Source organism: Symphalangus syndactylus, chromosome 10, assembly GCF_028878055.3.
Source record: "Symphalangus syndactylus isolate Jambi chromosome 10, NHGRI_mSymSyn1-v2.1_pri, whole genome shotgun sequence".
Classification (NCBI taxonomy): Eukaryota; Metazoa; Chordata; class Mammalia; order Primates; family Hylobatidae; genus Symphalangus; species Symphalangus syndactylus.
Window position 1 is genome coordinate 104,800,900 of NC_072432.2, and position 27,988 is coordinate 104,828,887.

At 40.6% G+C, this 27,988-nt stretch overlaps 1 protein-coding gene and 1 long non-coding RNA gene across 4 annotated transcripts in view; one reads left to right on the top strand and one right to left on the bottom strand.

Annotated features, from left to right (window-relative positions):
* Positions 1 to 17,913, bottom strand: part of SRPRB (SRP receptor subunit beta) — a 30,451-nt gene extending 12,538 nt beyond the window's left edge. The window contains exons 1-6 of one of the 3 annotated variants that reach the window (XM_055295402.2): positions 17,710 to 17,896; positions 17,009 to 17,103; positions 16,000 to 16,077; positions 12,613 to 12,695; positions 8,083 to 8,219; positions 6,875 to 6,929 (exon numbers count right to left, since the gene is read on the bottom strand). In XM_055295402.2, coding sequence (XP_055151377.2) covers positions 6,875 to 6,929; positions 8,083 to 8,219; positions 12,613 to 12,695; positions 16,000 to 16,077; positions 17,009 to 17,103; positions 17,710 to 17,863 — 602 coding nt within the window. In that variant the 5' untranslated portion in view covers positions 17,864 to 17,896. Of the gene's footprint in view, positions 1 to 6,874; positions 6,930 to 8,082; positions 8,220 to 12,612; positions 12,696 to 15,999; positions 16,078 to 17,008; positions 17,104 to 17,709 lie in introns of all 3 variants that reach the window. The other 2 variants (XM_063610730.1, XM_055295400.2) reach the window with 2 other exon arrangements.
* Positions 17,914 to 18,068: 155 nt separating this feature from the next.
* LOC129491298 (uncharacterized) lies at positions 18,069 to 27,315 on the top strand. The gene is made up of 4 exons (XR_010113910.1): positions 18,069 to 18,622; positions 20,986 to 21,123; positions 23,702 to 23,824; positions 25,512 to 27,315. It is a non-coding gene; the product is annotated as an uncharacterized lncRNA (long non-coding RNA).
* The last annotated feature ends 673 nt before the right edge of the window (positions 27,316 to 27,988 follow it).

Here is a 27,988-nt window from a genome sequence, read left to right on the forward strand (position 1 = left end):
CGGGGGTGGAGCCAAGATGGCCGAATAGGAACAGCTCCGGTCTCCAGCTCCCAGCCCCAGCGACACAGAAGACGGGTGATTTCTGCATTTCTGCTTGAGGTACTGGTTTCATCTCACTAGGGAGTGCCTAACAGTGGGTTCAGGACAGTCGGTGAAGCGCACTGTGCGCGAGCCGAAGCAGGGCGAGGCATTGCCTCACTCGGGAAGCGCAAGGGGTCAGGGAGTTCCCTTTCCTAGTCAAAGAAAGAGGAAACAGACGGCACCTGGAATATCGGGTCAGTCCCGTCCTAATACTGCGCTTTTCCAACGGGCCTGGAAAACGGCACACTAGGAGATTGTGTCCCGCACCTGGCTCGGAGGGTCCCATGCCCACAGAGTCTTGCTGATTGCTAGCACAGCAGTCTGAGATCACGCTGCAAGGCAGCAATGAGGCTGGGGGAGGGGCGCCCGCCATTGCCCAGGCTTGCTTAAGTAAACGAAGCAGCCAGGAAGCTCGAACTGGGTGGAGTCCACCACAGCTCAAGGAGGCCTGAGTGCCTCTGTAGGCTCCACCTCTGGGGACAGGGCACAGACAACCAAAAACTCAGCGAGAACCTCCACAGCCTTAAATGTCCCTGTCTGACTGACAGCTTTGAAGAGAGTAGTGGTTCTCCCAGCACACAGCTGGAGATCTGAGAACGGACAGACTGCCTCCTAAAGTGGGTCCCTCACCCCTGAGCAGCCTAACTGGGAGGCACCCCCCAGTAGGGACAGACTGACACCTCATTCAACCGGGTACTCCTCTGAGACAAAACTTTCAGAGGAACTATCAGACAGCTGAATTTGTGGTCTCACGAAAATCTGCTGTTCTGCAGCCACCGGTGCTGACACCCAGCCAAACAGGGTCTGGAGTGGACCTCTAGTAAACTCCAACAGACCTGCAGCTGAGGGTCTTGTCTGGTAGAAGGAAAATTAACAAACAGAAAGGACATCCACACCAAAAACCCATCTGTACATCATCATCATCGAAGACAAAAAGTAGACAAAACCACAAAGATGGGGAAAAAACAGACCAAAAAAACTGGAAACTCTAAAAAACAGAGCACCTCTCCTCCTCCAAAGGAACGCAGTTCCTCACCAGCAACGGAACAAAGCTGGATGGAGGATGACTTTGATGAGTTGAGAGAAGAAGGCTTCAGACGATCAAACTACTCTGAGCTACGAGAGGAAATTCAAAACAATAGCAAAGAAGTTAAAAACTTAGAAAAAAAATTAGAAGAATGGATAACTAGAATAACCAATGGAGAGAAGGGCTTAAAGGAGATGATGGAGCTGAAAGCCAAGTTTCGAGAACTACGCGAAGAATGCAGAAGCCTCAGTAGCAGATGCGATCAACTGGAAGAAAGGGTATCGCTCATAGAAGATGAAATGAATGAAATGAAGAGAGAAGGGAAGTTTAGAGAAAAAAGAATAAAAAGAAATGAACAAAGCCTCCAAGAAATTTGGGACTATGTGAAAAGACCAAACCTACGTCTGATTGGTGTACCTGAAAATGATGGGGAGAATGGAACCAAGTTGGAAAACACTCTGCAAGATATTATCCAGGAGAACTTCCCCAATCTAGCAAGGCAGGCCAGCATTCAGATTCAGGAAATACAGAGAACGCCACAAAGATACTCCTCGAGAAGGGCAACTCCAAGACACATAATTGTCAGATTCACCAAAGTTGAAATGAAGGAAAAAATGTTAAGGGCAGCCAGAGAGAAAGGTCGGGTTACCCACAAAGGGAAGCCCATCAGACTAACAGCTGATCTCTCAGCAGAAACTCTACAAGCCAGAAGAGAGTGGGGGCCGATATTCAACATTCTTAAAGAAAAGAATTTTCAACCCAGAATCTCCTATCCCGCCAAACTAAGCTTCATAAGTGAAGGAGAAATAAAATACTTTACAGACAAGCAAACGCTGAGTGATTTTGTCACCACCAGGCCTGCCCTAAAAGAGCTCCTGAAGGAAGCACTAAACATGGAAAGGAACAACCGGTACCAGCCACTGCAAAAACATGCCAAATTGTAAAGACCATCGAGGCTAGGAAGAAACTATAGCAACTAACGAGCAAAATAACCAACTAACATCATAATGACAGGATCAGATTCACACATAACAATATTCACGTTAAATGTAAATGGGCTAAATGCTCCAATCAAAAGACACAGACTGGCAAACTGGATAAGGAGTCAGGACCCATCAGTGTGCTGTATTCAGGAAACCCATCTCACGTGCAGAGACACACATAGACTCAAAATAAAGGGATGGAGGAAGATCTATCAAGCAACTGGAAAACAAAAAAAGGCAGGGGTTGCAATCCTAGTCTCTGATAAAATAGACTTTAAACCAACAAAGATCAAAAGAGACAAAGAAGGCCATTACATAATGGTAAAGGGATCAATTCAACAAGAAGAGCTAACTATCCTAAATATATATGCACCCAACACAGGAGCACCCAGATTCATAAAGCAAGTCCTCAGTGACCTACAAAGGGACTTAAACTCCCACACGATAATAATGGGAGATTTTAACACCCCACTGTCAGCATTAGACAGATCAACGAGACAGAAAGTTAACAAGGATATCCAGGAATTGAACTCAGCTCTACATAAAGTGGACCTAATAGACATCTACAGAACTCTCCACCCCAAATCAACAGAATATACATTTTTTTCAGCACCACACCACACCTATTCCAAAACTGACCACATAGTTGGAAGTAAAGCTCTTCTCAGCAAATGTAAAAGAACAGAGATTATAACAAACTGTCTCTCAGACCACAGTGCAATCAAACTAGAACTCAGGATTAAGAAACTCAGTCAAAACTGCTCAACTACATGGAAACTGAACAACCTGCTCCTGAATGACTATTGGGTACATAATGAAATGAAGGCAGAAATAAAGATGTTCTTTGAAACCAACGAGAACAAAGACACAACATACCAGAATCTCTGGGACATGTTCAAAGCAGTGTGTAGAGGGAAATTTATAGCACTAAATGCCCACAAGAGAAAGCAGGAAAGATCCAAAATTGACACCCTAACATCACAATTAAAAGAACTAGAAAAGCAAGAGCAAACACATTCAAAAGCTAGCAGAAGACTAGAAATAACTAAAATCAGAGCAGAACTGAAGGAAATAGAGACACAAAAAACCCTTCAAAAAATTAATCAATCCAGGAGCTGGTTTTTTGAAAAGATCAACAAAATTGATGGACCGCTAGCAAGACTAATAAAGAAGAAAAGAGAGAAGAATCAAATAGATGCAATAAAAAACAAAAAAGGGGATATCACCACCGATCCCACAGAAATACAATCTACCATCAGAGAATACTACAAACACCTCTATGCAAATAAACTAGAAAATCTAGAAGAAATGGATAAATTCCTCGACAAATACACCCTCCCAAGACTAAACCAGGAAGAAGTTGAATCTCTGAATAGACCAATAACAGGTTCTGAAATTGTGGCAATAATCAATAGCTTACCAACCAAAAAGAGTCCAGGACCTGATGGATTCACAGCTGAATTCTACCAGAGGTACAAGGAGGAACTGGTACCATTCCTTCTGAAACTATTCCAATCGATAGAAAAAGAGGGAATCCTCCCTAACACATTTTACGAAGCCAGCATCGTCCTGATACCAAAACCTGGCAGAGACATAACCAAAAAAGAGAATTTCAGACCAATATCCTTGATGAACATTGATGCAAAAATCCTCAATAAAATACTGGCAAACCGAATCCAGCAGCACATCAAAAAGCTTATCCACCATGATCAAGTGGGCTTCATCCCTGGGATGCAAGGCTGGTTCAACATACGCAAATCAATAAATGTAATCCAGCATATAAACAGAACCAAAGACAAAAACCACATGATTATCTCAATAGATGCAGAAAAGGCCTTTGACAAAATTCAACAACCCTTCATGCTAAAAACTCTCAATAAATTAGGTATTGATGGGACGTATCTCAAAATAATAAGAGCTATCTACAACAAACCCACAGCCAATATCATACTGAATGGGCAAAAACTGGAAGCATTCCCTCTGAAAACTGGCACAAGACAGGGATGCCCTCTCTCACCGCTCCTATTCAACATAGTGCTGGAAGTTCTGGCCAGAGCAATCAGGCAGGAGAAGGAAATAAAGGGTATTCAATTAGGAAAAGAGGAAGTCAAATTGTCCCTGTTTGCAGATGACATGATTGTATATCTAGAAAATCCCATTGTCTCAGCCCAAAATCTCCTTAAGCTGATTAGCAACTTCAGCAAAGTCTCAGGATACAAAATTAATGTACAAAAATCACAAGCATTCTTGTACACCAATCACAGACAAACAGAGAGCCAAATCATGAGTGAACTCCCATTCACAATTGCTTCAAAGAGAATAAAATACCTAGGAATCCAACTTACAAGGGATGTGAAGGACCTCTTCAAGGAGAACTACAAACCACTGCTCAATGAAATAAAAGAGGATACAAACAAATGGAAGAACATTCCATGCTCATGGGTTGGAAGAATCAATATTGTGAAAATGGCCATACTGCCCAAGGTAATTTATAGATTCAATGCCATCCCCATCAAGCTACCAATGACTTTCTTCACAGAATTGGAAAAAACTACTTTAAAGTTCATATGGAACCAAAAAAGAGCCCGCATCGCCAAGTCAATCCTAAGCCAAAAGAACAAAGCTGGAGGCATCACGCTACCTGACTTTAAACTCTACTACAAGGCTACAGTAACCAAAACAGCATGGTACTGGTACCACAACAGAGACATAGATCAATGGAACAGAACAGAGCCCTCAGAAATGATGCCGCATAGCTACAACTATCTGATCTTTGACAAACCTGACAAAAACAAGAAATGGGGAAAGGATTCCCTATTTAATAAATGGTGCTGGGAAAACTGGCTAGCCATATGTAGAAAGCTGCAACTGGATCCCTTCCTTACACCTTATACAAAAATTAATTCAAGATGGATTAAAGACTTATATGTTAGACCTAAAACCATTAAAATCCTACAAGAAAACCTAGGCAATACCATTCAGGACATAGGCGTGGGCAAGGACTTCATGTCTAAAACACCAAAAGCAATGGCAACAAAAGCCAAAATCGACAAATGGGATCTCATTAAACTAAAGAGCTTCTGCACAGCAAAAGAAACTATCATCAGAGTGAACAGGCAACCTACACAATGGGAGAAAATTTTTGCAACCTACTCATCTGACAAAGGGCTAATATCCAGAATCTACAATGAACTCAAACAAATTTACAAGAAAAAAACAAACAACCCCATCAAAAAGTGGGCAGAGGACATGAACAGACACTTCTCAAAAGAAGACATTTATGCAGCCAAAAAACACATGAAGAAATGCTCCTCATCACTGGCCATCAGAGAAATGCAAATCAAAACCACAGTGAGATACCATCTCACACCAGTTAGAATGGCCATCATTAAAAGATCAGGAAACAACAGGTGCTGGAGAGGATGTGGAGAAATAGGAACACTTTTACACTGTTGGTGGGACTGTAAACTAGTTCAACCATTGTGGAAGTCAGTGTGGCGATTCCTCAGGGATCTAGAACTAGAAATACCATTTGACCCAGCCATCCCATTACTGGGTATATACCCAAAGGACTATAAATCATGCTGCTATAAAGACACATGCACACATATGTTTATTGCGGCACTATTCACAATAGCAAAGAGTTGGAACCAACCCAAATGTCCAACAACGATAGACTGGATTAAGAAAATGTGGCACATATACACCATGGAATACTATGCAGCCATAAAAAATGATGAGTTCGTGTCCTTTGTAGGGACATGGATGAAACTGGAAACCATCATTCTCAGTAAACTATCGCAAGGACAAAAAACCAAACACCGCATGTTCTCACTCATAGGTGGGAATTGAACAATGAGAACTCATGGACACAGGAAGGGGAACATCACACTCCGGGGACTGTTGTGGGGTGGGGGGAGGGGGGAGGGACAGCATTAGGAGATACACCTAATGCTAAATGACGAGTTAATGGGTGCAGGAAATCAACATGGCACATGGATACATATGTAACAAACCTGCACATTGTGCACATGTACCCTAAAACCCTAAAGTATAATAAAAAAAAAAAAAAAAGAAAACATAACTTGCTTTACTATAAACGTTGATCATTTCTTCTATGCCAGCTTTTGGCTAGCTCTTACAAATTGGCATAACGCAGAAGACATGCTAGATGCCTTAAAATTCAAAAGCTTATAGCTCAATTTACAAACTTTGAAACACTCAAAGCAGGATATATAATATTGCCAAGTATTTTAACAATCTAAGAAGCTACAATATAGTATCAAAGAGTTGCAGTCTTCCTCAGTGTTCTGTTCTTATTCTGTCAACAATAATTTCCAAAGTGGCTTTTAAATGTTTTAATTTCTTTTTTCCTGATTCTCAGTTTTTATTATTTATATGCATCCTTAAATACCACTTCACAGGCATTATTGAGTGGTGAACAAACACTTCCACTCACTGAAATAACACCGTTCTCAAGTTGGAATGTAAACTTTTAGCTTCTAAAACCTTTCAACCATAAATGATTTAGTAACAATGGTAAAATAAATTAAGTTTATGGTTTCAAAAAAATCTTCTTTCCATGAAATTTTAAAATATCTATAAGCACCCTTGTAAGTTTTTGTGATTCCATTATTTTGTAAATTATTTAACAAACATTTATCACACTAATCTTCAGTCTATAATTGTGATAATCACATAAAACCAAACGAAACATGAATATGCTGCTTACAGTCTAAGTGTTAAGATATATAATTAACCAACAGGCCTCTTTCACACTTACAGTTCTTTCTCCAGCTGCTGTTGAATTAACTTTGCTGATTTTGCCATTGCAATATCTGTAAAGAAATAAAGACACTGTTGTAGTTTAAACGAGAATGAGTTTTTTCCCCAAGACTTCTTACACAGAAGGAAAATCCCTATTTAAACCAGTAAGTTTCTTTTCTCTTTTTTTAAAAAAAGACCTTTTATCACTAGTTCCTTCTCTATCAAAGTAAGCTTTATACTTGCACTAGGGGCTTTCCCAAGATAATGCTTATAAACATATTATGCTGATGACCCTAAAACTGACTTTAGCTTTCACTAAAGTTCTCCACAGCTTACAGACCTCTCAATTCAAAACACACATAAGTTTACTCAGTTTAACAGAAAGAAAACCTACCAGTGCTGTGATTATGAGAAGTGCCTTCACATGCCAAAAGACAATTCCCTGTCATTTTAAAGTAAACTTAGCATGTTTCCAGTTGATCCTAAGACAGTATGTTTAAAGCATTAAGGGTATTAAAGGTAAGAAACAAGCTCTGGTTTGGCACAAAGCCCATGGCAAATAAACAGTAACTCCCTTCCTTATACTCAATCAGGGAAATAAAGAGGTCAGGTAATGATGCTAATAACTGCATTCCCAATAAGGCATTATCAATATTATCTGGTCACTTCTGAGAAATGCCTTGGACTCTTCATGGAATCAGAATTTCAGATCTGAAAGAGACCTGAACAGATCCACCAGTCTATCTTATTGTACAGGTAACAGAACTGAAGCCCAGTTTTATTGGGGATTACTAGAAAGTTTTCAATGGTTATCAGGTTAAAAGAAAACAACTTCAGCAAACTCCCCTTGATAAAAGTGCTGTACAGTAAACTTGTTTGAAAGCAGAGACTCCACCCTCCAAAACTGTGCATCTGATATCACATATTGTCAATCTGATGAACTTAACTTGGTAAAGTAAAATAATTTATAATCAGAAAAAACACCATATCAAAGAAAAATCAGTTAGCAGTCACTTGGTTATCATTCCTTGGTCTTCTGGTTAGAAGACTGGTGAAAAGGTAGGAGTAGAAATAAATTTTAAGATTAAAAATCCTTCAATTTATAGTTCTTTACAGCAATTATATCTCCTCCTCAATAATAACAACTATAAATAATGGAAATAATTCTTAGTAGCAGCAATCCCCCAAAAACTCAATTATTATTGCAAGAAAACATGATGGCACCTTGCTTATTGCAGGCTATTAAGAATGATGGTGTGTTCTTCAGACCCATACTGTCAATGAGGACTTGATACAGAAACTCAGCCACATCTTTCACCTCTCGCTGGAATGCTGCACTATCCACAACAAACACAATAGCCCTGGAGGGAGAAAACAAGAAAAACTGGCATGTGAACATGTAACAGGACATCATTATCTTGAAAAACTATCTTGAACTTCTTCAAAGTCAATCTTGGTGATTAACACTCAGCAGATACACATGCAGGTCTGTGCATATGTTATCATATAACATAAATCCTCATTTAACAAGGAACTATTGAGTGCTACTGTGTATCAATGACTGAAGCTGAAAAAAGACAGTAAGAAATGATGCCTGTCCTCCAAGACAAATCATCATATAGAGAACCATATGATAAATGCCAAGACAGAACTATGCACATGTGTAACAGGAATAAAGAGAAAGATCATTAAAATGAGACCAGCTGAAAGGCAACTTTAAGGAGAATGTAACAGTTGAGTTGAAGCTTAGCTAGACCAAAAATTGGGGCACAGACTGTCTGGAAAGTACAGGTTGAGTATCCCCAATCCAAAAATCCAAAATCTAAAATCCAAAACACTTCTGGTTCCAAGCATTTTGGATAAGGGATACTCAGCCTATAGTATGTTCAAGACACAAATACGTGAAACACATTCCCTGGTGAAGTCAAGGTAAGCTGGTACACAGGGAGATGGGGAAATGAAGGAGAACCGAGTCAGACAGTGAGGCGTGACACAATGACCTGTGCAGTTCATGCTTTTCTGTCTTATGAAGAATATTGGTGCCTAAATGGAAGACAAAGCAATCTTAGAGGGCGCTTGAACTAGAAGCACAGTGACCAGGTAGGGCTCGAATTAGGGCAGCCATAGTGGGACTCCTCATGTGACAGAAACAAAGAGATATCAAAGCTAAAGTGCAGCAGCCCAGGGAAACTGCAGACAACAGGTCGGGGGCCAGGTGCGGTGGCTCACGCCTGTAATCCCAGCACTTTGCGGGGCTGAGACGGACGGATCACTTGAGGTCAGGAGTTCGAGACGAGCCTGGGCAACATGATGAAACCCAGTCTCTCCTAAAAATATAACAATTAGCCAGATATGGTGGCGGAAACCTGTAATCCCAGCTACTTGAGAGGCTGAAGCAGAAGAGTTAGTTGAACCCAGAAGGCGAAGGTTGCAGTGAACTGAGATCACGCCACTGCACTCCAGCCTGGGCGACAAAGCGAAACTCCATCTCAAAGAAAACAAAAAAACAAAAACAAAATACGGCCAGGCGCGGTGGCTCACGCCTGTAATCCCAGCACTTTGAGAAGCCGAGGCGGGCGGATCACGAGGTCAGGAGATCGAGACCATCCTGGCTAACACGGCGAAACCCCGTCTCTCCTAAAAATACAAAAAATTAGCCTGGTGTAGTGGCGGGTGCCTGTAGTCCCAGCTACTCAGGAGGCTGAGGCAGGAGAATGGCGTGAACCTGGGAGGCGGAGCTTGCAGCGAGCCGAGATTGCGCCACTGCACTCCAGCCTGGGCAACACAGCGAGACTCCATCTCAAAAAAAAAAAAAAAAAATACAAGCCTTATGGGCAAGGGTTTGAATGCCCAGGTGGAGATAAGAGACATGCAATGGCCAACATGCAGCTGGGGAGCTAGAACTGAATGCCCTGCACAAAGCCTACAACTTAAAATAGTCTCAGGGAGGTCGGGGCTTGCAAAAAAAAGTTCCCTTAGAAACAGCAGGCCTCCACTGCCTCGCACAGATATAGGGTATGAATTTATACTCTCTCCAGGTATAAGACCCCCACGGGGAAAGGTTTACATAAACATTGGGCCAGACTTATTGAGGCCCTATGGCCCCAACAGAAGGAACTGTGAGCTCCTTATGGAGCAAGGCTTATATATCCTACAGGATTAAAGAAAAACAACCACAATATCAACGATGTGTTGCTCTTGAAGAAAGGTTCTGGAGCAAAAATTACGAGGCACAGAAGAAAATAATTATGAGGGAGAATAACTGGTACCCCAAAGAGAATAATCAGCACCCCAAAACTAAGATAATAAAGCTATCTATAAAGTAAATGTTTAAAATTATTTAAGAAAATACTACAAACTACAATAAAAAATAGAATAGTATAAAAAGAAATAGGCTGGTTTGAAAAGGTAAGTATTTTAGACAAATATAGTAAATGATATTAATATATCAATGGAAAAGTTAAGCAGAGATCATGCTCAGCTGAAAAGAGTGTAATAAACTAGAAAACAAATCTGAGGGAATCTTACAATATGCGAAGTAGAAAGATCTGGAAGATACAATAGGAAACAAGAAAGGCAAAAACAATAAGGTTCAATAACATTCATAAGAATTCCAGAGTGTGAGAAATGATAATGGGAAAACAGCACTATCTGGAGAAACGATGGTGAGAATTTTCCAAAACTGAGGAGAATCTTTGGTCTGGAATAGTACAGCTGAATTCCAAGAATGATAAAGCTAAATCCATCCTTGAACAGAAAAAAATCTATCCCTGGATAGAAGGTCAAATCGGGCAGACTTACTACAGTGAAATGACAATTAGACTGACTGGCATCAGCATTCTCATCTGCAACAGATGGATGAGGTCGGGAGTGATGCGGCTGCCACCCAGGACTCTGCACTCAGCTAAAAGAGACATTCCAAAATGCTGGCCAAATAGAGTTACAAATGAATAAAGACTGAAAACATTTGACTACTCATCACCCTCTCTGGAAACACTTCTAAAACGTATACTCAGCGAGGGAAAACTGAATCTACAGGGAAGAAGTAAAATTCAAGCAATGGGGAGCAAAAGACCATAAGCATCCTGGTAATTCTCATCACTGGAATGTAAGAGGAAAAAAAAGTATGGATGGGGGTTAAAAAGGAGCATAAATAAAAGGAAGATGTGAGGAAGATCAAAGTTAAAGTGTTTAAGGTTCAGGAAAAGGAAACTGATATTATTGGTTTCAGACAATCAAATAAGCAATGTTTAAAAAGTCGGGGAGGGGAACCATGATAAGAACAGCAACAGCATATGTTCAAATCAGGAGAGGGAAAATAGCCACTAGGGAAACTTGGCGAAGCCAGAAAGTAGGATTAAAAAAAAGTCACATACCAATATAGTAAACGTCTTTTCAACTTGCATGTTATCATGATTATAATTTATTTGAACTAAGTTTTATCTTCATATTTTGCATGTTTTATTTACCCAAAATACATGAATCACAGAGTAGTTATACTGCAAATCATAAAATATTTAGAACTGGCAATAGAAAAAGAAAATTTACTTGGAAATAAAAACCCAATTATGGCAAAATTTACCAGTTCTAGATTTGTCTCAATTGTCCAAGGAATTTTCTTATCTGTGACAAATTGTTCATCACCACCATCTTGTGGGCAAAGATGCAATAATGAAATTTCAGTCTAGACATCTTCAATAAAAGGGAAAGAATCTACTACTTCATTCCATCAAAACTAAAATGCTGCCAATTAAAGACATTATTTTAGGGACTGCTAAGAGAAAATACTGCCAATTAAACTATGACACCATCAACTATAAGATATATTCCAAATTCAGAGATATTAAAATGTGTCTTCAAATCAGTGAAATGTGGCATATTGATTTTCCTCTTCAGTTCTTATTAACGTTAGAGACCAAAAAAGAAGCATCTGAAACTGCAGCATAAGACTTTTTAGGGAAGAACTTAAGAGTCAGTAACACCACAGCACACACTAAAAGAAATATAGAAATACTGTTCTGTACTTCTTGAAACATCAATTTTAGGTAATTTGAGAATATATATGGGCCAGGCGCAGTGGCTCACGCCTGTAATCCCAGCACTTTGGGAGGCCGAGGCCAGCAGATCATGAGGTCAGGAGTTCGAGACCAGCCTGGCCAACATAATGAAACCCCGTCTCTACTAAAAATATAAAAAATTAGCAGGGTGTGGTGGCGCGTGCCTGTAATCCCAGCTACTCAGGAGGCTGAGGCAGGAGAATCGCTTGAACCCAGGAGGTGGAGGTTGCAGTGAGCCGAGATCATGCCACTGCACTCCAGCCAGGACAACAGAGTGAGACTCCGTCTCAAAAAAAAAAAAAAAAAAAACCACTATATATATATATATATATGATGTTGGCATTTAATAACTTCTAGGATTCATCCCGGCTTTAAAATTCTTTTTTCAGATTTTAATAGTCATATACATTATTAAATTCATCTTCAGAATAAATGCAAACATTTAGTAACAATGACAAGAAGGGTTAACATTTCCTAAACACTAAAAAACACTTTTTAAGCATTTTAATCCCATAAAATCCTCATCATCCCCGTGAAGGTGGACTTGCAACCCAGAACTGGCTGACCCCAAGGTCACCTCAAGGTCTACCACAGGATACCATGCTGCCTCCCAAACACCACCAGAGCAAATCACATGAGTGGCTTTGATATACAGATACAGACCTAGACAAGCCCACTTCACTTCTTTCCTTCTTACCTGGCTGAAGACTTAAACCGCTCTAAGAACTGAAGCCTCAAAGTCTCATGGCCGGGGAGGTCAATCAAGGTCAGACTATTGCCCTGGGGATGGCAGCAATAACATTAATGTTTCAATACAGTTCCACATTCACAATATAAACCTTCAGTATCATATTTTGGCTACCAAACTGGTACCTAATTAATTAACCAAACAAATGTTCACAGAGCATCTTCTACTCATAAAACACTAGTCAACATTCTGGGGATGTAACAGTGGCCAAAGACACGGTTCCTGATCTAGCAAAATTTATGAGAAAGGTGAACGTAATGTAAAATTACACATAAATATAAAATGAGAACGTTGATAAATGTTTTGAGGGTACAGGAGAAACCTGTCTGGGGGAGTCAGGGAAGCGTGATCTACCTGAGGCTTGGGAGATAAACCAGTGTGAGTACAGCAAAGCAGGAGTACAGTATGAGTATCAGCAAAAATGTGAAAACGATAACAAGTACTCATAAACTAATAATGTAATATAAGAACCTACAATTTTTCATAGAGCATATTACTCTTACTGGGATCTCCAATCTTTATAACAAAGTACACTTTTATCATTTCCACCATTAATCTAATTATTTAAATATTTATCTTCCAGACACATCATTTATTTGTTCCAGCTCCATCAGTATTTGTGTCAATTCTTGAGCCCCTACTGAGCAAATCTACGATGCACCCTAATAAGTTCTATTCACCATGCCAGGCTGCCATTCTTGAATATAAGTTCAAGGCCTGGAATGGTGAATAACTCAGTGTAAATGTGGCTGTGCTCAACAATCAGACTCTCAGATGTGGCCTGGTACATGCAGCAGACCATCATTTCTTGGATGTTCTACATTATCCACAGCCAACCATACCCACAATTCAGAAGCAGGCAATCAGTATCCTGTACAGATTTAACACAATTCCAGCTGAGTTTATTATGACCTTACCTTTCACATAGCCTGTGCATTTCTTTATAGACAAATATGTTTTTTATTAGTCCCTCTCTTTTTTTTTTAAGTACTGTTAAGAGTCTGGAGATCCCAGGTTGGGACTTAACTGCTCCATTTCAAAAGCAGCACTACACCACACACCCTAAGCAATTCGGAAGACACATTACTAGGTACATTACTATCTAAAGAGATTAGATCGAAAACGTAAGGGGGTAGGAGAAAGAGTGAAGATGGAAGGGAAAAATGCTCTATATATTCAGTAGAAATATTGATAGAATAGAAATATAGTAGAAATATAGAATAACAGAAGCCACATATGTAATTTTAAATATTCCAGTAACCATAATAAAAAAGTAAAAAGAAATTGGTAAAATTAATTTTAATAGTTATTTAATCTAATATATCCAAAATATTATCTTTTAAAATGTAATAAAAAAAGAAATTAATGATACTTTACGTTCTTTTTTTCCCCATACTAAGTCTTCAAGATCTAGTGTGTACTTCACACTTACAGCATGCCTCAATTTGGACTAGTCCCAGTTTAGGTGCTCAACAGTCACATGTGGCCAGTGGCTACATATTAGAAGGTACAGATTTAAAGCATATCCTGGAATATCCTAAGTTAAAAATCTAGTGCAGGTACTAGATGATCTTCCAAACCTGGAATTTCAAAATCTGAATCCTTAGGAGTTTAAAAAGGTCTGGGCCACAAAGAGTGTCATCATCGAAAAAAAAAACAAAGAGATCTCTAAGATATTTAAAAACATGTCCCTTTATCTTTCTTTACAATCTTTAATTCTGGAGGCATGAGAAAGGGGAAAGAAGACAGAGAGAAGAAGAAAAGGTCTCAAACCACAATTCTAATTCATCCTTCTATCCATCCATCCACACCCTCCAACCAGCCCTCACTCCACTCACTCACCAAAACTTATTACATGGCTGGGTGCAGTGGCTCACGCCTGTAATCCCAGCACTTTGGGAAGCCAAGGTGGGCGGATCACTTGAGGTCAGGAGTTCAAGACCAGCCTGGCCAACATGGTGAAACCCCATCTCTACTAAAAATACAAAAATTAGCCAGGCATGGTGGTGGGCGCCTGTAATCCCAGCTACTCAGGAGGCTGAGGCAGGAGAATCGCTTCAACTCGGGAGACAGAGGTTGCAGTGAGCCAAGATCACGCCACTGCACTCCAGCCTGGGCAACAGAGTGAGACTCCTGTCTCAAAAACCAACCAACCAACCAACTTATTACGCATTACAATCAGTTTGGTAGTCACTGTCTACATTCTGAAGTTACAGAGGTATGTAAAATGTCTTTCCCATGATTTCTTATATTTGTTTTTTTTTTTTTTTTTTTTTTTTTGAGACTTAGTCTCGCTCTATTGCCCAGGCTGGAGTGCAGTGGTGCAATCTTGGCTCACTGCTACCTCCACCTCCCGGGTTCAAGTGATTCTCATGCCTCAGCCTCCTGAGTAGCTGGGATTACAGGTGCCCACACCACACCCGGCTAATTTTTGTATTTTTAGTAGAGACAGGATTTCATCATGTTGGCCAGGCTGGTCTTGAACTCCTGACCTCAAGTGATCTGCCTACCTCGGTCTCCCAAAGCGCTGGGATTACAGGCATGAGTCACCAAGCCAGGCCCCATGATTCCTTATATTTGAAATACACTCATATATACTCTAAGATATCCATTGCAGCACTGTTTGTAAAAACAAAGGTTATAACAAAACTAAATGTCTATTAACACAGTCCTGATTAAGTAAGAATTTAATTTTATGGTAGAGCAACAGAGTGGAGTACTATGCAGCTCATAAACCAACCAGATGGTACTATGTATACAAATGTAGGAGAAGAAAAGCCCAAGTTGTATCAGCCGTATGAAAAAAAAATGGGCAGAACGGCATTTAAAAAAAAAAATAAATAAAGGATATACAGACATGTTTGTATATGCACAGAACATCCAGCAGACTACACACAAAAAAAGTAAGTCACTGCTTCTAAGGAGAAGACTAGGTAGTGGGGAAAGGAAAGGAAAAATTACTTTTCACCAAATATCCTTTCTAACCTTTTGAATTTTTGTCCCATGTGCATATATTAGCTATTCAAAACTTAAAAGGTTTAATGCCCACTCTTAAGAACTCATTGTAAAGTTGGAAAGAAGACACAGAAACAAAAAATAAGAATAAAATGTGATATAACATTACTGTACTAAGGTACAGCAATGCAGAGGAGGGCATGATTAAATCTACTGTACAGATTGTCAAGAGCAGAATTTGTCACAAAGAATATGTTTCTCCATAAAATAAGCTACAAATGGTACTTACATCCTCAGATGAACTCATCCTAAAAATGTCCTTAACTGACACACCACAGTAAAGTAAGACTATCAGACTCCAAAACTCCACCAACATCTTACCCTGTTATTGTTGACTCTGTATACAGCACAGCTGTCAGTAATGGATGTCTGAGTGTCTCTATAAAGGCCTGTTAACAACTGTAAAAAAAAACAGATGGGTGATATTCAACATTTTAATAGCAAACCTAAATTGAGTTATAGTATTCTAAGTCTCCCAGGTGTAAGGTTAAGTAAATGAATGCTGCTTGCAACAGGTGAAAAAGACCATATTGATTTTTTTACCTGTAGAAAAAAATCTAATTAATTGCATATTTTACTCCTCAATGGAATAAAAACATTATTCTCAAAAGACAGTTAGTGGCCAAATATGCCAAGCTTCTATAAAAATTTTTAACCATCAAAAATGACTTGAAGTCTGGGCAACATGGCAAAATCTCATCTCTACAAAAAATATAAAAAATTAGCCAGGCGTAGTGTTGCACGCCTGTAGTCCTAGCTACTCAGGCACTGCCTCAAAAAAAAAAAAAAAAATTGAGATATTTCTTTAATGGAAGGGAAATAATTTATACTCTCAAAAAGATGAGTTAAAAAGCAGAAAACCTCTCCTATTCACCGCATTAAAACACAGTTAAAATACTAAATGTATTAAAAATAAATATTAGTAAAAAGAAGCCTAACTAGCCCACTATGTCAAAGAAGGATCATCCTGTGAAAAAGTGTCTTTGATAAACTCTCATAAGAATTTGTTAACCAAGGAATTATAAACTGTAGGACACTGGCTTCTATGCCTCCTGCTATTCTGCAATGAAACTAATTAAATAAAACCCTTAAATGTGATAAAGACTAAATATCAGCATCTGGCAAGGGCAAACAGAAAAAGAGAAATGATCAATATTTCTCAATTATGGGTTTCTACGAGTCTTTTTGTTCTCCCAAGTAAGTCAAGAATTAACTCCCAAATTTAACAGCATCAGCTTCTTTTACAAAATAAACCATGACATGACAGGAATACTGGGATGCTATAAAATTTTCTATTAAGCTTAACAGGGGTGTAAATGAAATCATTTACCCTAACAAAGAGCAACGTTTTCCCGGAATCACAAAGGCCAACAAGAAGAACAGCTCTCTGACTGCTCCTTCTGCTCCGGATTAACTTCCAGAAAACTGTGGAATAGACAGAGAAAAACAACAGAAATTACGCCGTGGCAATCAGTATATGTGCATGGCTGGGGTGGGGAAATTCACAGAAGTCTGTGACGAAACACCTCATTCACCTGGAATTAACTTTTATCATAATGGTTACTATTGCTGTTGTTAGGGACCCACTGAGAGCCAGGCACTGTCAACTGTCAACTTTTCTTTGCAGTCCTTACTCGGACTGGGGACTCAAGTGCTATATCACTACCTTGGTATCCCAGCGCCCGCACGCAAACACCGGAGGCTGAAAGTTGGTGTCAAGACCCAGAGTCTTTGCAGTGAGAACAGCGGAAGGCGAGGAACAGCGCGCTCCAACTTAATAGGGCAGATGACGAAGAGCAATCCGCGCCCCAAGGACCAGGACGTAAATCCGGGGGTTGCCCGGGATCCCCCTTAACGCCCAGCTGCTGCCGCTGTTTCAGGCGAGAGGGTAGGGTGTAGACTGGGTGGGTCTCACCCTCCTGATGCCCTCAAGGCGCCCTCTCAGCCCCGCGTCCCCGGCCTGCAGCAGTGCAGCCAAAGCCCGGACCTCTGCCCGCCCGGAACCCGCCATAACTATCGGCCGCCTTTTACCTAGCGTCAGCAGCACCGCAAGAACCGCCACCACTACTGACAACAGCGTTGGGTCCGTCTGCTGCAGCTCCTGCCGCAAGGAATCCAGGTAGGGCTGGAAGGTGCCCCCAGCACCGCCGCCATCTGCCACCCTGCGCAAGTCCGCGGAAGCCATGGATGAGACGCGTGGTTCCCGATACCGCAAAAGCGACGTGGCCCTGCACTCTGCGCAGGCGCGGGCAGAAGAGCCTCACGCTAATGGTGGTTTCTATGCCACAGTCTCTCCCTTAGCCGTGGCGATCCCCAAGTGCCTGATGGGAGTTGTAGTTCTCTGGGACTCCGTCCTCCTACAGAACGATGGGGCAGACAGGTTATTTGTCGAGGGACACACACATCTTTTAAGATATGAGTCAGTCGCCGTCACCTACGTTATGACTGTTGAAAGAATGATGAAATCAATAAAATGAATGAATGGTTCCCGAAACTACCACTGAGGATTTCCCGACCGTCGCTAAGTGACGTGAGACTTGTGAAGAACTCAAGCATCCTACAAACATTTAATCAGAATTTAATGTGGCAAGGGATGTGACAGATGGATGTACGGAGCGATGTGGGAATACATAATAGGACGCGGAGTCCATCATGAGTTCAGAGAAAAGGTTCTGGAAATTCGAATTGAGTCCTGAAGAATGAGTTAGCATCTGCGAGTGGTTAAAGGAAAAAGAGGTGCTGTGCAGAAGAAAATGAGTATAGGAAATGATGTACGTGGGAAACCTAACTAATTCAGTGCCCCTACACTGTCAGTCTAGGGCTGCAAACTCAAATGTCTGCATTAAAGGAAGCAACCAGGAAAATCTACGCTCATGAGAGCTGGGGTTGTTGAAAACTGCAGAAGTTATTTCCGCTGAAAGTGGGGCCGAACCTATTCAGCCAGGTAGGTGTTGTGGGACCTGGGTGGCCAGTTCTTCCAGTTTTCAAGAGAAGCAATGAAGGCAGATTTTTATAGGAAATTTTCCACTTTTGAAATTTTCCGTAGGTAATGGAAAGCATTCAAAAACTTGTGGCCCAAGTAAAGCACCAAAAGTGGCCAGCCTAGAGGGTCCCAGTTCACAGTCTCTGTCATTAAACAGGTGTCATTGTTTTAAAATGTACACATTATTTAATTTAATTGTATGGCTGAGTAGAGATATGAAGATGTCAGTGTCATTGAAAGATTGAAAAAAGTTTATTAAATGTTCCACATTGCCATTGAAAAAGTTGTCAGAATCAAAATGGAGTCACTTGTATTTTTCTTTTTTAATCAGAAAAATGGAGCTGGTGAAAGGCCATGGAGGGAGGGTTCTCATGCACCCATGCCTGATGACAAAAACTGTCACAAAAGACTGCAAAAACCACAGCCTTGCACAAAGGTCATTGCAACCTTACACACAAAAAAATACGTCTGTGAGGACAGCTACCCAGCAACTGCCTGTCCAACCTAGTACTGATGCCATCCTTGCCATTTGGCCCTTGTAGCCGAGGATAATTATCTCAAAACAATTATGGAATCTGACTCATTTTTTCTTTAAAAATATTTGTCTTCCTTTACACCTCCCTGAATATGCACATAGTTGACTATGGCATGCGTATTCCCATTGCAATGCCTATTCCTGAATAAATATTATTTTCTTTTAGAGCCTCCCTCTCTGCTTGTTGTTTAGCTTGATACCACTCAGGGCCACACAAAACCTCACCGTGCACAGGGACAAGGAAAAAGAGAGGAACTGAGGTTGGACCCGGTGACTCACAGCTATTAATCCCAGCACTTTGGGAGGCCAAGGCAGGAGGATTGCTTGAGGCCAAGAATTCAAGACCAGCCTGGGCAACATAGTGAGGCCCCGTCTCTGCAAAAAACATTTTCTTTAATTAAAAAATAATTAGCTAGGCATGGTGGCATATGCCTGCAGTCCCAGCCACTTGGGAGACTGAGGCAGGAGCGCTTGAGCCCAGGAATTCCAGGTTACCATGAGCTGTGATCACATGCACTGCACTCCAGCCTGGGCAACAGAGCAAGACCCTGCCTGCAAAAAAGGAAAAAAAAAAAAAAAGGAACTGGGACTCTGCCTTTATTACTAATGTGTCAGCAAGTAGCTAGATAGAGACATTTTTGATTGGGCAAGAAGTGAAACACAGATGTTAAGGGTTGTATTAGGAAGATTTGCAATATGATTTAGGCACACCCTCAAAAGCCAGGCCACAGGGGAAATGTAAACAATGTTGGCTGTTAGTTTGGCCTAGTGATCAACGGATGCCAAATCATCAATTATAAAATCTATAAAAATTGATTAGAGCAGTAATTTAAGTAGGAGTGACAGGAGATGAAGCTAGAAAGGTTGGCGGGAATCAGACCAGAAGGGATTTTGTGTGCTATGTTGAGAGACTTAAGAGTTTATCCAGAATGCAATAAGAAGTTTCATTTGGGGTGACATAGATAATTGACAGATCTATGGAGGACTATGACTTGAGAGAAAAAAAAAAAACAAAACTTCAGACAGAGAGACCAGCTGAGAGCATTTAGGCAAAAGATGCAATATTTAGGCAAAGGATGCTCAGAGTCTAATACAGAGACAGAAATAGGTATGAAAACGAGAGCACAAATTTGAGAGATGTCTGAGAGTTAAAATACATAGGATATGATTAGTTGGATATTGTGAATTAAGTAAAAGGACTGTTATCAATGCTGCATCCTAGGTGGTGGGTGTGGGTGACTAGGAAGATAAGAAAGCCATTAAATGAATTAGGGACCTCAACGGGAGGGGGCTTGGGGCTGTGGATCTAATGTAAGAGTAGCCAGAATGAAAATTGTCTCTTTTCTATATGTTGAGTTTCGGGTGCTTCTGGGAAATCTAAAAGCTTATGTCAAGCAAGTGATGAGTAAACACATAAAGTTCCACAAGTATACACTAGATTTTCATTTGGGAGTCAGGAATAAATAAGTGGTCATTAAAATCATGGAGAACATGAAGAATGAGGAAAGGAACCCACAAAAAGGCCTAAGAAGGAAGAGTCAGTGGCACAGGAGTAAAACAGATATGTCCTATAAGTGGTCAGTAGCATCTTCTGTAGCAGAGAGGCTCCTTTGACAGGGCTTTGAATGAGTCTGAGCTCAAGGGGATAAGCAAGGGATGGGGCAGTGTGGGGATGGAAGCAAGACTATGGTGTATGGGGAAGACAGTGGGGCATGAAGATAGTTTCTAATGTTAATGAACACTTCCTGATGCCAAGCATCATTCTGAATACTTTTAATTTTTTTTTCAGGCAGGGTCTCACTCTGTTGCCCAGGCTGGAGTGCAGTGACAGTATGGCTCACTGTAACCTGGAACTCTTGGGCTCAAGCGATCCTCCTGCTTCAGCCTCCCAAATAACTGGGACTACAGGCACGAACACCATGCCCAGGTAGTTTTTTTATTTTTATTTTTGTAGAGACACAGTCTCTCTCTGCTGCCAGGGCTGGTCTTGAGCTCCTGGGCTCAAGCGATCCTCCTGCTTCAGCCCCCCAAAGTGGTGGGATTACAGGCACAAGCCACCACGCCCTGCCTAATGTATTAATTTGTTTAATTCTCACATTGACTCATTTTCTAACTTTACAGAGGGGAAACTGAAGCATGGTTGAGTAATTTCCCCAAGGATATATAGTAATGAGCAGACTTGGGACTTCATCCCAGGCAATTGGGCTTCTATCTACTTAACCGTATGCTTTAACATAGTAGGATTCATTTTCAAGGCATTTTTATTGATAAAGGTAGGCGATAGGAACTCCAGATCAAGGAACGACGGTTAAGATGTGAGGCTTAAGTAAGTAAACCAACTACTTTATTTTAAATTACCAATTTCAAAAATATCAGAACTGGCAGCAGTCATGCCACATTCCATTTCTCTTATTTCTTATGGTCCGAACCCCTGCTCTGTATTCACCACCCAAAACACGCACACACACCCCTTGTATAATATAACCACTGATTCCTCTTTAGAAAAATCACTGGATATTACCATTAGACCTCCTGACTGGGGACTAAAGATGCAGGGAAGAAGGAAGAGCCAGACACGGAGAGTTCCAACCGTAACTGTCTGAACTCTCTGAGGATATTCGGTCAGAGCCATGTGAATGAAGAGGGCTGCCGCGGTGGTGAAGTTGGGAAAGGAAGAAAGAAGGTTTAAGAAAACAGACTTTTTTTCTTCAGTATGTTTCCTGGGCAAAAGAAATGTGCACAGCTCCCACACTCAGAAGTTGGCACTCCCATTCTCAGGAATGAGCAGGAGGGGTGAGATTAGTTGCTTCCCTGTACTCACGCATCTCCATCAGGAGCTCCATGGGCACGGATGCAGAGGAAGGACATGCGATACTGACTGCTGCCTGCTGATAAGTTTTCAGTTCTTGATTCCAATAGCAGATGGAAAGTTACAATGAAACCAATTGTAGTCAGAGAATTTTTCTCTTCTCTTCCATAAACTAAAACGTCCAAGTATGAACACACTAGCATATTACCTTTGGCAATTTCTTCCCTCCCATTTCTAAACCATTGAACAAGTATAGACAGTACTATACTGCTTACAGAGGTGGCTTCACAATTCCACTTCCAAAAGACAGTACTTCCCAAGAATTTTAGCAAAAAGATATTTACAAGCTGATATTTTACTACCTCTACACTTAACATACATCAGGCAATTCTGAACATCTACATAGATAAGATGTTTCAGGTAAGAAGTTAATTTGTCCACTATATGCACAGAAGTCTTGAATAAAGTGAACACATGTAAAAACAGTTGCGACTGAGTCTTCCAAATATGAACATTCTGGCCTACACCTTCCCATCTCCATCAACCCACTGGGCAATAATGCTCAAATTTTCAGAAGACAGTCTTTCCTGGGAATCTTAAAACGAAATGTACAAAATATATTAGTTTACTAACTACTTTTGTTATACACTAGCAACCTCTTTAACATCTAGAAAGACTAGATGTTGTAAAGTCAGGACTCATTTGTCCTTTAGATACACAATATACCCGGATAAGTAAAACAAAATGCCCAGGCATGAGACAATGGTTAACCTTGCCTCACTATAAGCACATTGGCATAGAGCTCTTACACTTCCTTTCCTCTCTCCTCCCCTGAACCAGTGCACAAACACAATGTGTATTATTAGGTGGTTTGGCCACTCCCCACCCCAACCAAAACAACATTACATATGAATTTTAACAAAAAGATTTACAAAATGTGTTATTTTACTAACTCTAATTTTAACATAGGCATTTCAGAACATCTAGAAAGGGTAGATCAAAAAATACTTAGTATTGTCAACTGCATATACAGTCGTGAGAAATAAAATGCACACACAGAACAATGGTTGGAATATGAAAATGTCTTCTAAATATGACCAGTGTGGCACAGAACTGTCCTCTCTTCCTTCTCAGGTCTTCTGCCCCATGTCCTCTAACCCAGTGGTCCCCGACCTCTTTGGCACCAGGGACTGGTTTCAGGGAAGGCAATTTTTCCATAGAAGGTAGGGGCATGGTTTCAGGATGAAACTGTTCCACCTCAGATCATGAGGCATTATCAGAGTCTCATAAGGAGTGTGCAACCTGGATCCAGGGGTTGGGGATTCCTGCTCTAACCCACTTAATAAACGTGGATGTGTGGCTCCTGCTGTCACTTCCAGAGGTGGTCTAACAACTTCACTGCAAAAAGTCATCTCCAGAAGCCATTTATGTCCTATTATTATTATTATTATTTTTAACAAATGGGAATTTACAAGATGTGTGATTTTCTAACTCTATCATAAGTCGCAACCTCTTTACACCTAGGACGGCTCCATGTAGCAAATGTTTTCTTTTAAAAGGCTGGGGGAAGTTGAGAGCAGTTTTTTCGTAGGATATACAGGGGCCTTCTATAAACAGCCAATAATCTTCCCAAAGGGTGGTGGGCCTTTCCGATGGGCCTAATGGCGCAAGTTATTCTTCCACTTCTCTTTTCCAGCACCAGCGTCTGGTAGAAAGAAGACCAGCTGGGCGATGGCCGCTAACCCTACCACCCCTCATTGCCGGATTCCCCTCACCTTCTGGGCCCATTAAGGACTTTGTCGGTTGTTCTCGGGACTAGGTGGGTGTCGTCCACTTGGGACATTGCGGCCACCCTAAGACCCGGATCTGCGCGGCTCCATGGCCTACGGAGGCAGCTGAGCCTGCGCGCAGACCCGCTTTCCTGGCCCTCTGCACCCGCTGGTGGCCTCCGCGGCGTTGGGGCCGCCTCCCTGCTTCCCGCCCTGCCATACCTGCCGCCACCCAGGGGCGCTGCGTCCAGGCGGGTCGGCGGAAGCTTCGTCTGAGCCTGGCAAGGTTGGGCGGGGAGACTCTGCAGCGGGCAGGTCGGGTGAAGGAAAAGTGGTTCGCCTCTGCTTCAAGGAATGGGCCCTGTGGGGCAGCCGCGGCCAGGGCTCCGGGTTTTACCGGGCGGAGGGCCTGGAGGGCCCAGCAGAGCTGGCCGCGCTCACGTCTCAAATCCGTTCGTTTTTTTATACTGATTTCAAAATATAGATTAGCCCTTTGTTCTTTCTTAAAAATCTTCACATTTTATTTGTCTATTTTTGTCTTACAGGACTTCTGAATTTTGTATGATCTGCAATTAATATTTTCCTTAATTGCTACTAGGTTTGTGGAATGTTAGAAAATCTTTCTAAGTACTATATAAGAAATATGTTAACGTAGTAATGTTTTTACGATTTTAATTTTATATTTAAACCTTTATACGTTTCGAAGGTTTTTACTTTAACCGGTAAGTTGGAGGTCCACGAGATTTTCTTCCGTGCCAAAATTTTCAGCCACTTTGCTTCTAAACACTTCAGTGAGTAGCCTATCTGTCCCCCCCGAGTATAATGCCGGCTTTATCATGTACTAAATTCTCATTTGCATTTAATATCTGGAACTTTTATTCTGCTTCATTATTTCCATGTGACTACCACCCTTTCCAGTCATCATTATACATTTCATTTTTTAAAATAAGCTTCGTTGAATATATTTAAGGTATACAACATGTTATGAGATACATATGTAGTTTAAAAAAAAGATTACTACAGTGAAGGAGGAATCCCGAATAAAGTAGAATTGATTACCTATACTGTGGTCCTTATGTTGTACATTAGATCTCTAGGCTTGTTCATCATACATGTCTGCTACTTGGTTTTGTTTGAGACGGGGTCTCCTGTCCCCAGGCTGGAGTGTAGTGGCACCATCAAATCACTGCTCACTGCAGCCTCGACCTCCCAGGCTCAATCCATCCTCCTGAGTAGCTGGGACTACAGATGGGCACCACCACGCCTCGCTAATTTTGTGTGTGTGTGTTTTGTTTGTTTGTTGTTTTTTTGTTTTTTGGGGGATTTTTTTTTTGCAGAGATAGGGTTTTGTCATGTTGCCTAGGCTGGTCTCAAACTCCTAGACTCAAGCAATCCGCCCACCTCTGCCTTCCAAAGTCCTGGGATTACAGGAGTGAGCCACTGCGCCTAGCCCTCCTATCTGCTGCTTTGTATCCTCTGACCTACATCTCTCCACCCTCCTCCACCTCAGGTTTTGTTATCTCTTTATACCTGTATTTGAGTGTTTTCTTTAGATTCCCCATATGAGTGAAATCATGTAATATTTTTCTTTCTGTGTCTGCCTCATTTCACTTAATGTCCTCCAGTTTCATCCATGTTATGGCAAATGGCAAGATATTCTTTTTAGGGCTGAATAATATTCCATTGTATATATATATATATATATATCAGTTTCTTTATCCATTCATTCTTCAACAGGCATTTAGGTTGTTTCCCTATATTGGCTGCAATGCTGCAATGAACATGGGATCGCATTTATCTATACAAGGTGGTTATCTCATTTTATTTGGGTATATCCCCTAAAGAGGGATTGTTGGGTCATATGTAGCTCTATTTTCAGTTTATTTAGAAACCTCCATACTGTTTTCCACAATGGCTATACATTCTCACTAACAATGCACAAAGGTTCTCTGTTCTCTTCACCCTTATCCACGTTTATGATTAATATCTTTTGACTTTTTGATAATAGTCATCCTATTATTATCTAGTATCTCATAATGGTTTCAATTCACATTTCCCTTATGATTAGTGATGTTGAACACCTTTTCATATCCATCTTGGCCATTTTTCTTCTTGGAGAAATGTCTTTTCAGGTTTTTGCCTATTTTTAAATGGGATCATTTGTTTTCCTGCTATTGAGTTGTATGAGTTCTTTATCAATTTGATGTATCTTATTAGATATATAGTTTGCAAATATTTTTTCCAATCCATAGGTTGCCATTTCATTTTGTTGCTTGTTGTCTTTGCTATGCAGAAGCTTTTCAGCTTGATGTAGTCCCATTTATTTATTTTTGCTTTTGTGGCCTGGGCTTTTGATGTGATAGCCAAAAAATCATTGCTAAGGCCAAGGTTCAGGAGCTTATCATACATTTTAACAGCTGGAAGAGCTCATCCACTCTCATTATTTTTTTCTCAGAATTTTTCTTATCTGTCTCACTTTTGTTTTTTAGTTGAGGATTAGTATCATCTTGTCAAGTTAAAAAATTGTATATTGATTAATTTAGGGAAAATTGACATCTTTACAATACTGAGTCTTCCTATCCAAAGCAATATGTCTTCTTTACATTATTTTTTACTTTGATAAGTGTGGTTTAAATGTAGCTTTTATTAATTTACTAAATGATACATTTTATTTATTCTTGTTAATTATTATTGTCCTAACTCACTATTATTTGTATAAAAGAAAGTTATTTTTTATTTTAATATTCCCTTTCACTTTACTGAATTTTATTTTACCACTTTTACCACATTATTTATTATTATTGTTATTTTTATTATTTTGAGACAGAGTTCCGCTCTTGTTGTCTAGGCTGGAGTGCAATGGTGTGATCTCGGCTCACCACAACCTCTGCCTCCCAGGTTCAAGTGATTCTCCCGCCTCAGCCTCCCGAGTAGCTGGGATTACAGGCATGCACCACTATGCCCGGCTAATTTTGTATTTTAAGTAGAGATGGGGTTTCTCCATGTTGTCAGGCTGGTCTCCAACTCCTGACCTCAGGTGATCCACCTGACTTGGCTCCCAAAGTGCTGGGATTACAGGTGTGAGCCACCACGCCCTGCCTATTGTTATTATTTTTATTATTTTCCAGAGTCTTGCTCTGTCACCAGACTGGAGTGCTCTGGTGCGACCTTGGCTCACTGCAACCTCCGCCTCCCAGGATCAAGCACTTCTCATGCTTCGGCCTCATGAGTAGCTGGGACTACAGGTGTGCACCACCAAGCCAGGCTAATTTTTGTATTTTTAGAAGAGATGGGGTTTTGCCATGTTGGCCAGGTTGGTCTTGAACTCCTGACCTCAGGTGATCCACCCACCTCAGCCTCCCAAAATGCTGGGATTATAGGCATGAACTGCTGTGCCTGGCCGTAATACTTTATTATTATTTGGTTCTCATGGATTTCCTAGGTGTATAATCACTTACAAATAAAAGTAATTTTGGCATTTATTTAAATATTATAACCTATTTTTCTTATATAATTGGATTGGCTACCTGTTCTAAAACACTGTAAAATAAGATAGATAGTAATCAATGTTTTTCATGTTCCTAACTTTAGTAGGAATGCTTCTGCTTCTTCATTAGGTATATATTAGCTTTTGTTTACATGTATATAAAATTATGGCCAAATAACATCTGTCTATCCTATTTTAGTAATTAATTTAATAATTAAGAATGGATGTTGAATATTTTTGTTTTAGCCCAGTTGTCTAAGACTTCCAGGAATATACCTGTAGTGTAATAAAATTAGGTTTATTGATCCATTGCAATGAGATAGACTGCATCCCAGGGGAGCCATGGGGTATCTCACCAAACAAAGGGAAAGGCAGAGTTATAGGATTTGGGGTAAGTTTAGGTGAATATTAAATAAGGCAGAGTGTTGATAGGCTCAGAGGAAAGCAGGGCTGTGTGTAAAAAGGTCCATATCAGGTCTGGACTGTAAAGTGGACCCAGAGTCCTATTTTCTTGAATACTAGACAGTTGAGAGAGGTGTGGAATGTTGTGTCCAGATACTCCTTATCTGCAGTTCTGCATTTAAGTATAAGATGAGGCTGTGTTAGGAGTCAGGAAAAGAAAGGAGCCAACTGAAGCTATTTAGAAAGCAAAATCAACAGAACTTGGTGATGCTGGATGTAGTGTGAGGGAAAATGGCGAACTGAAATTTCACCCCTCTATTTATGG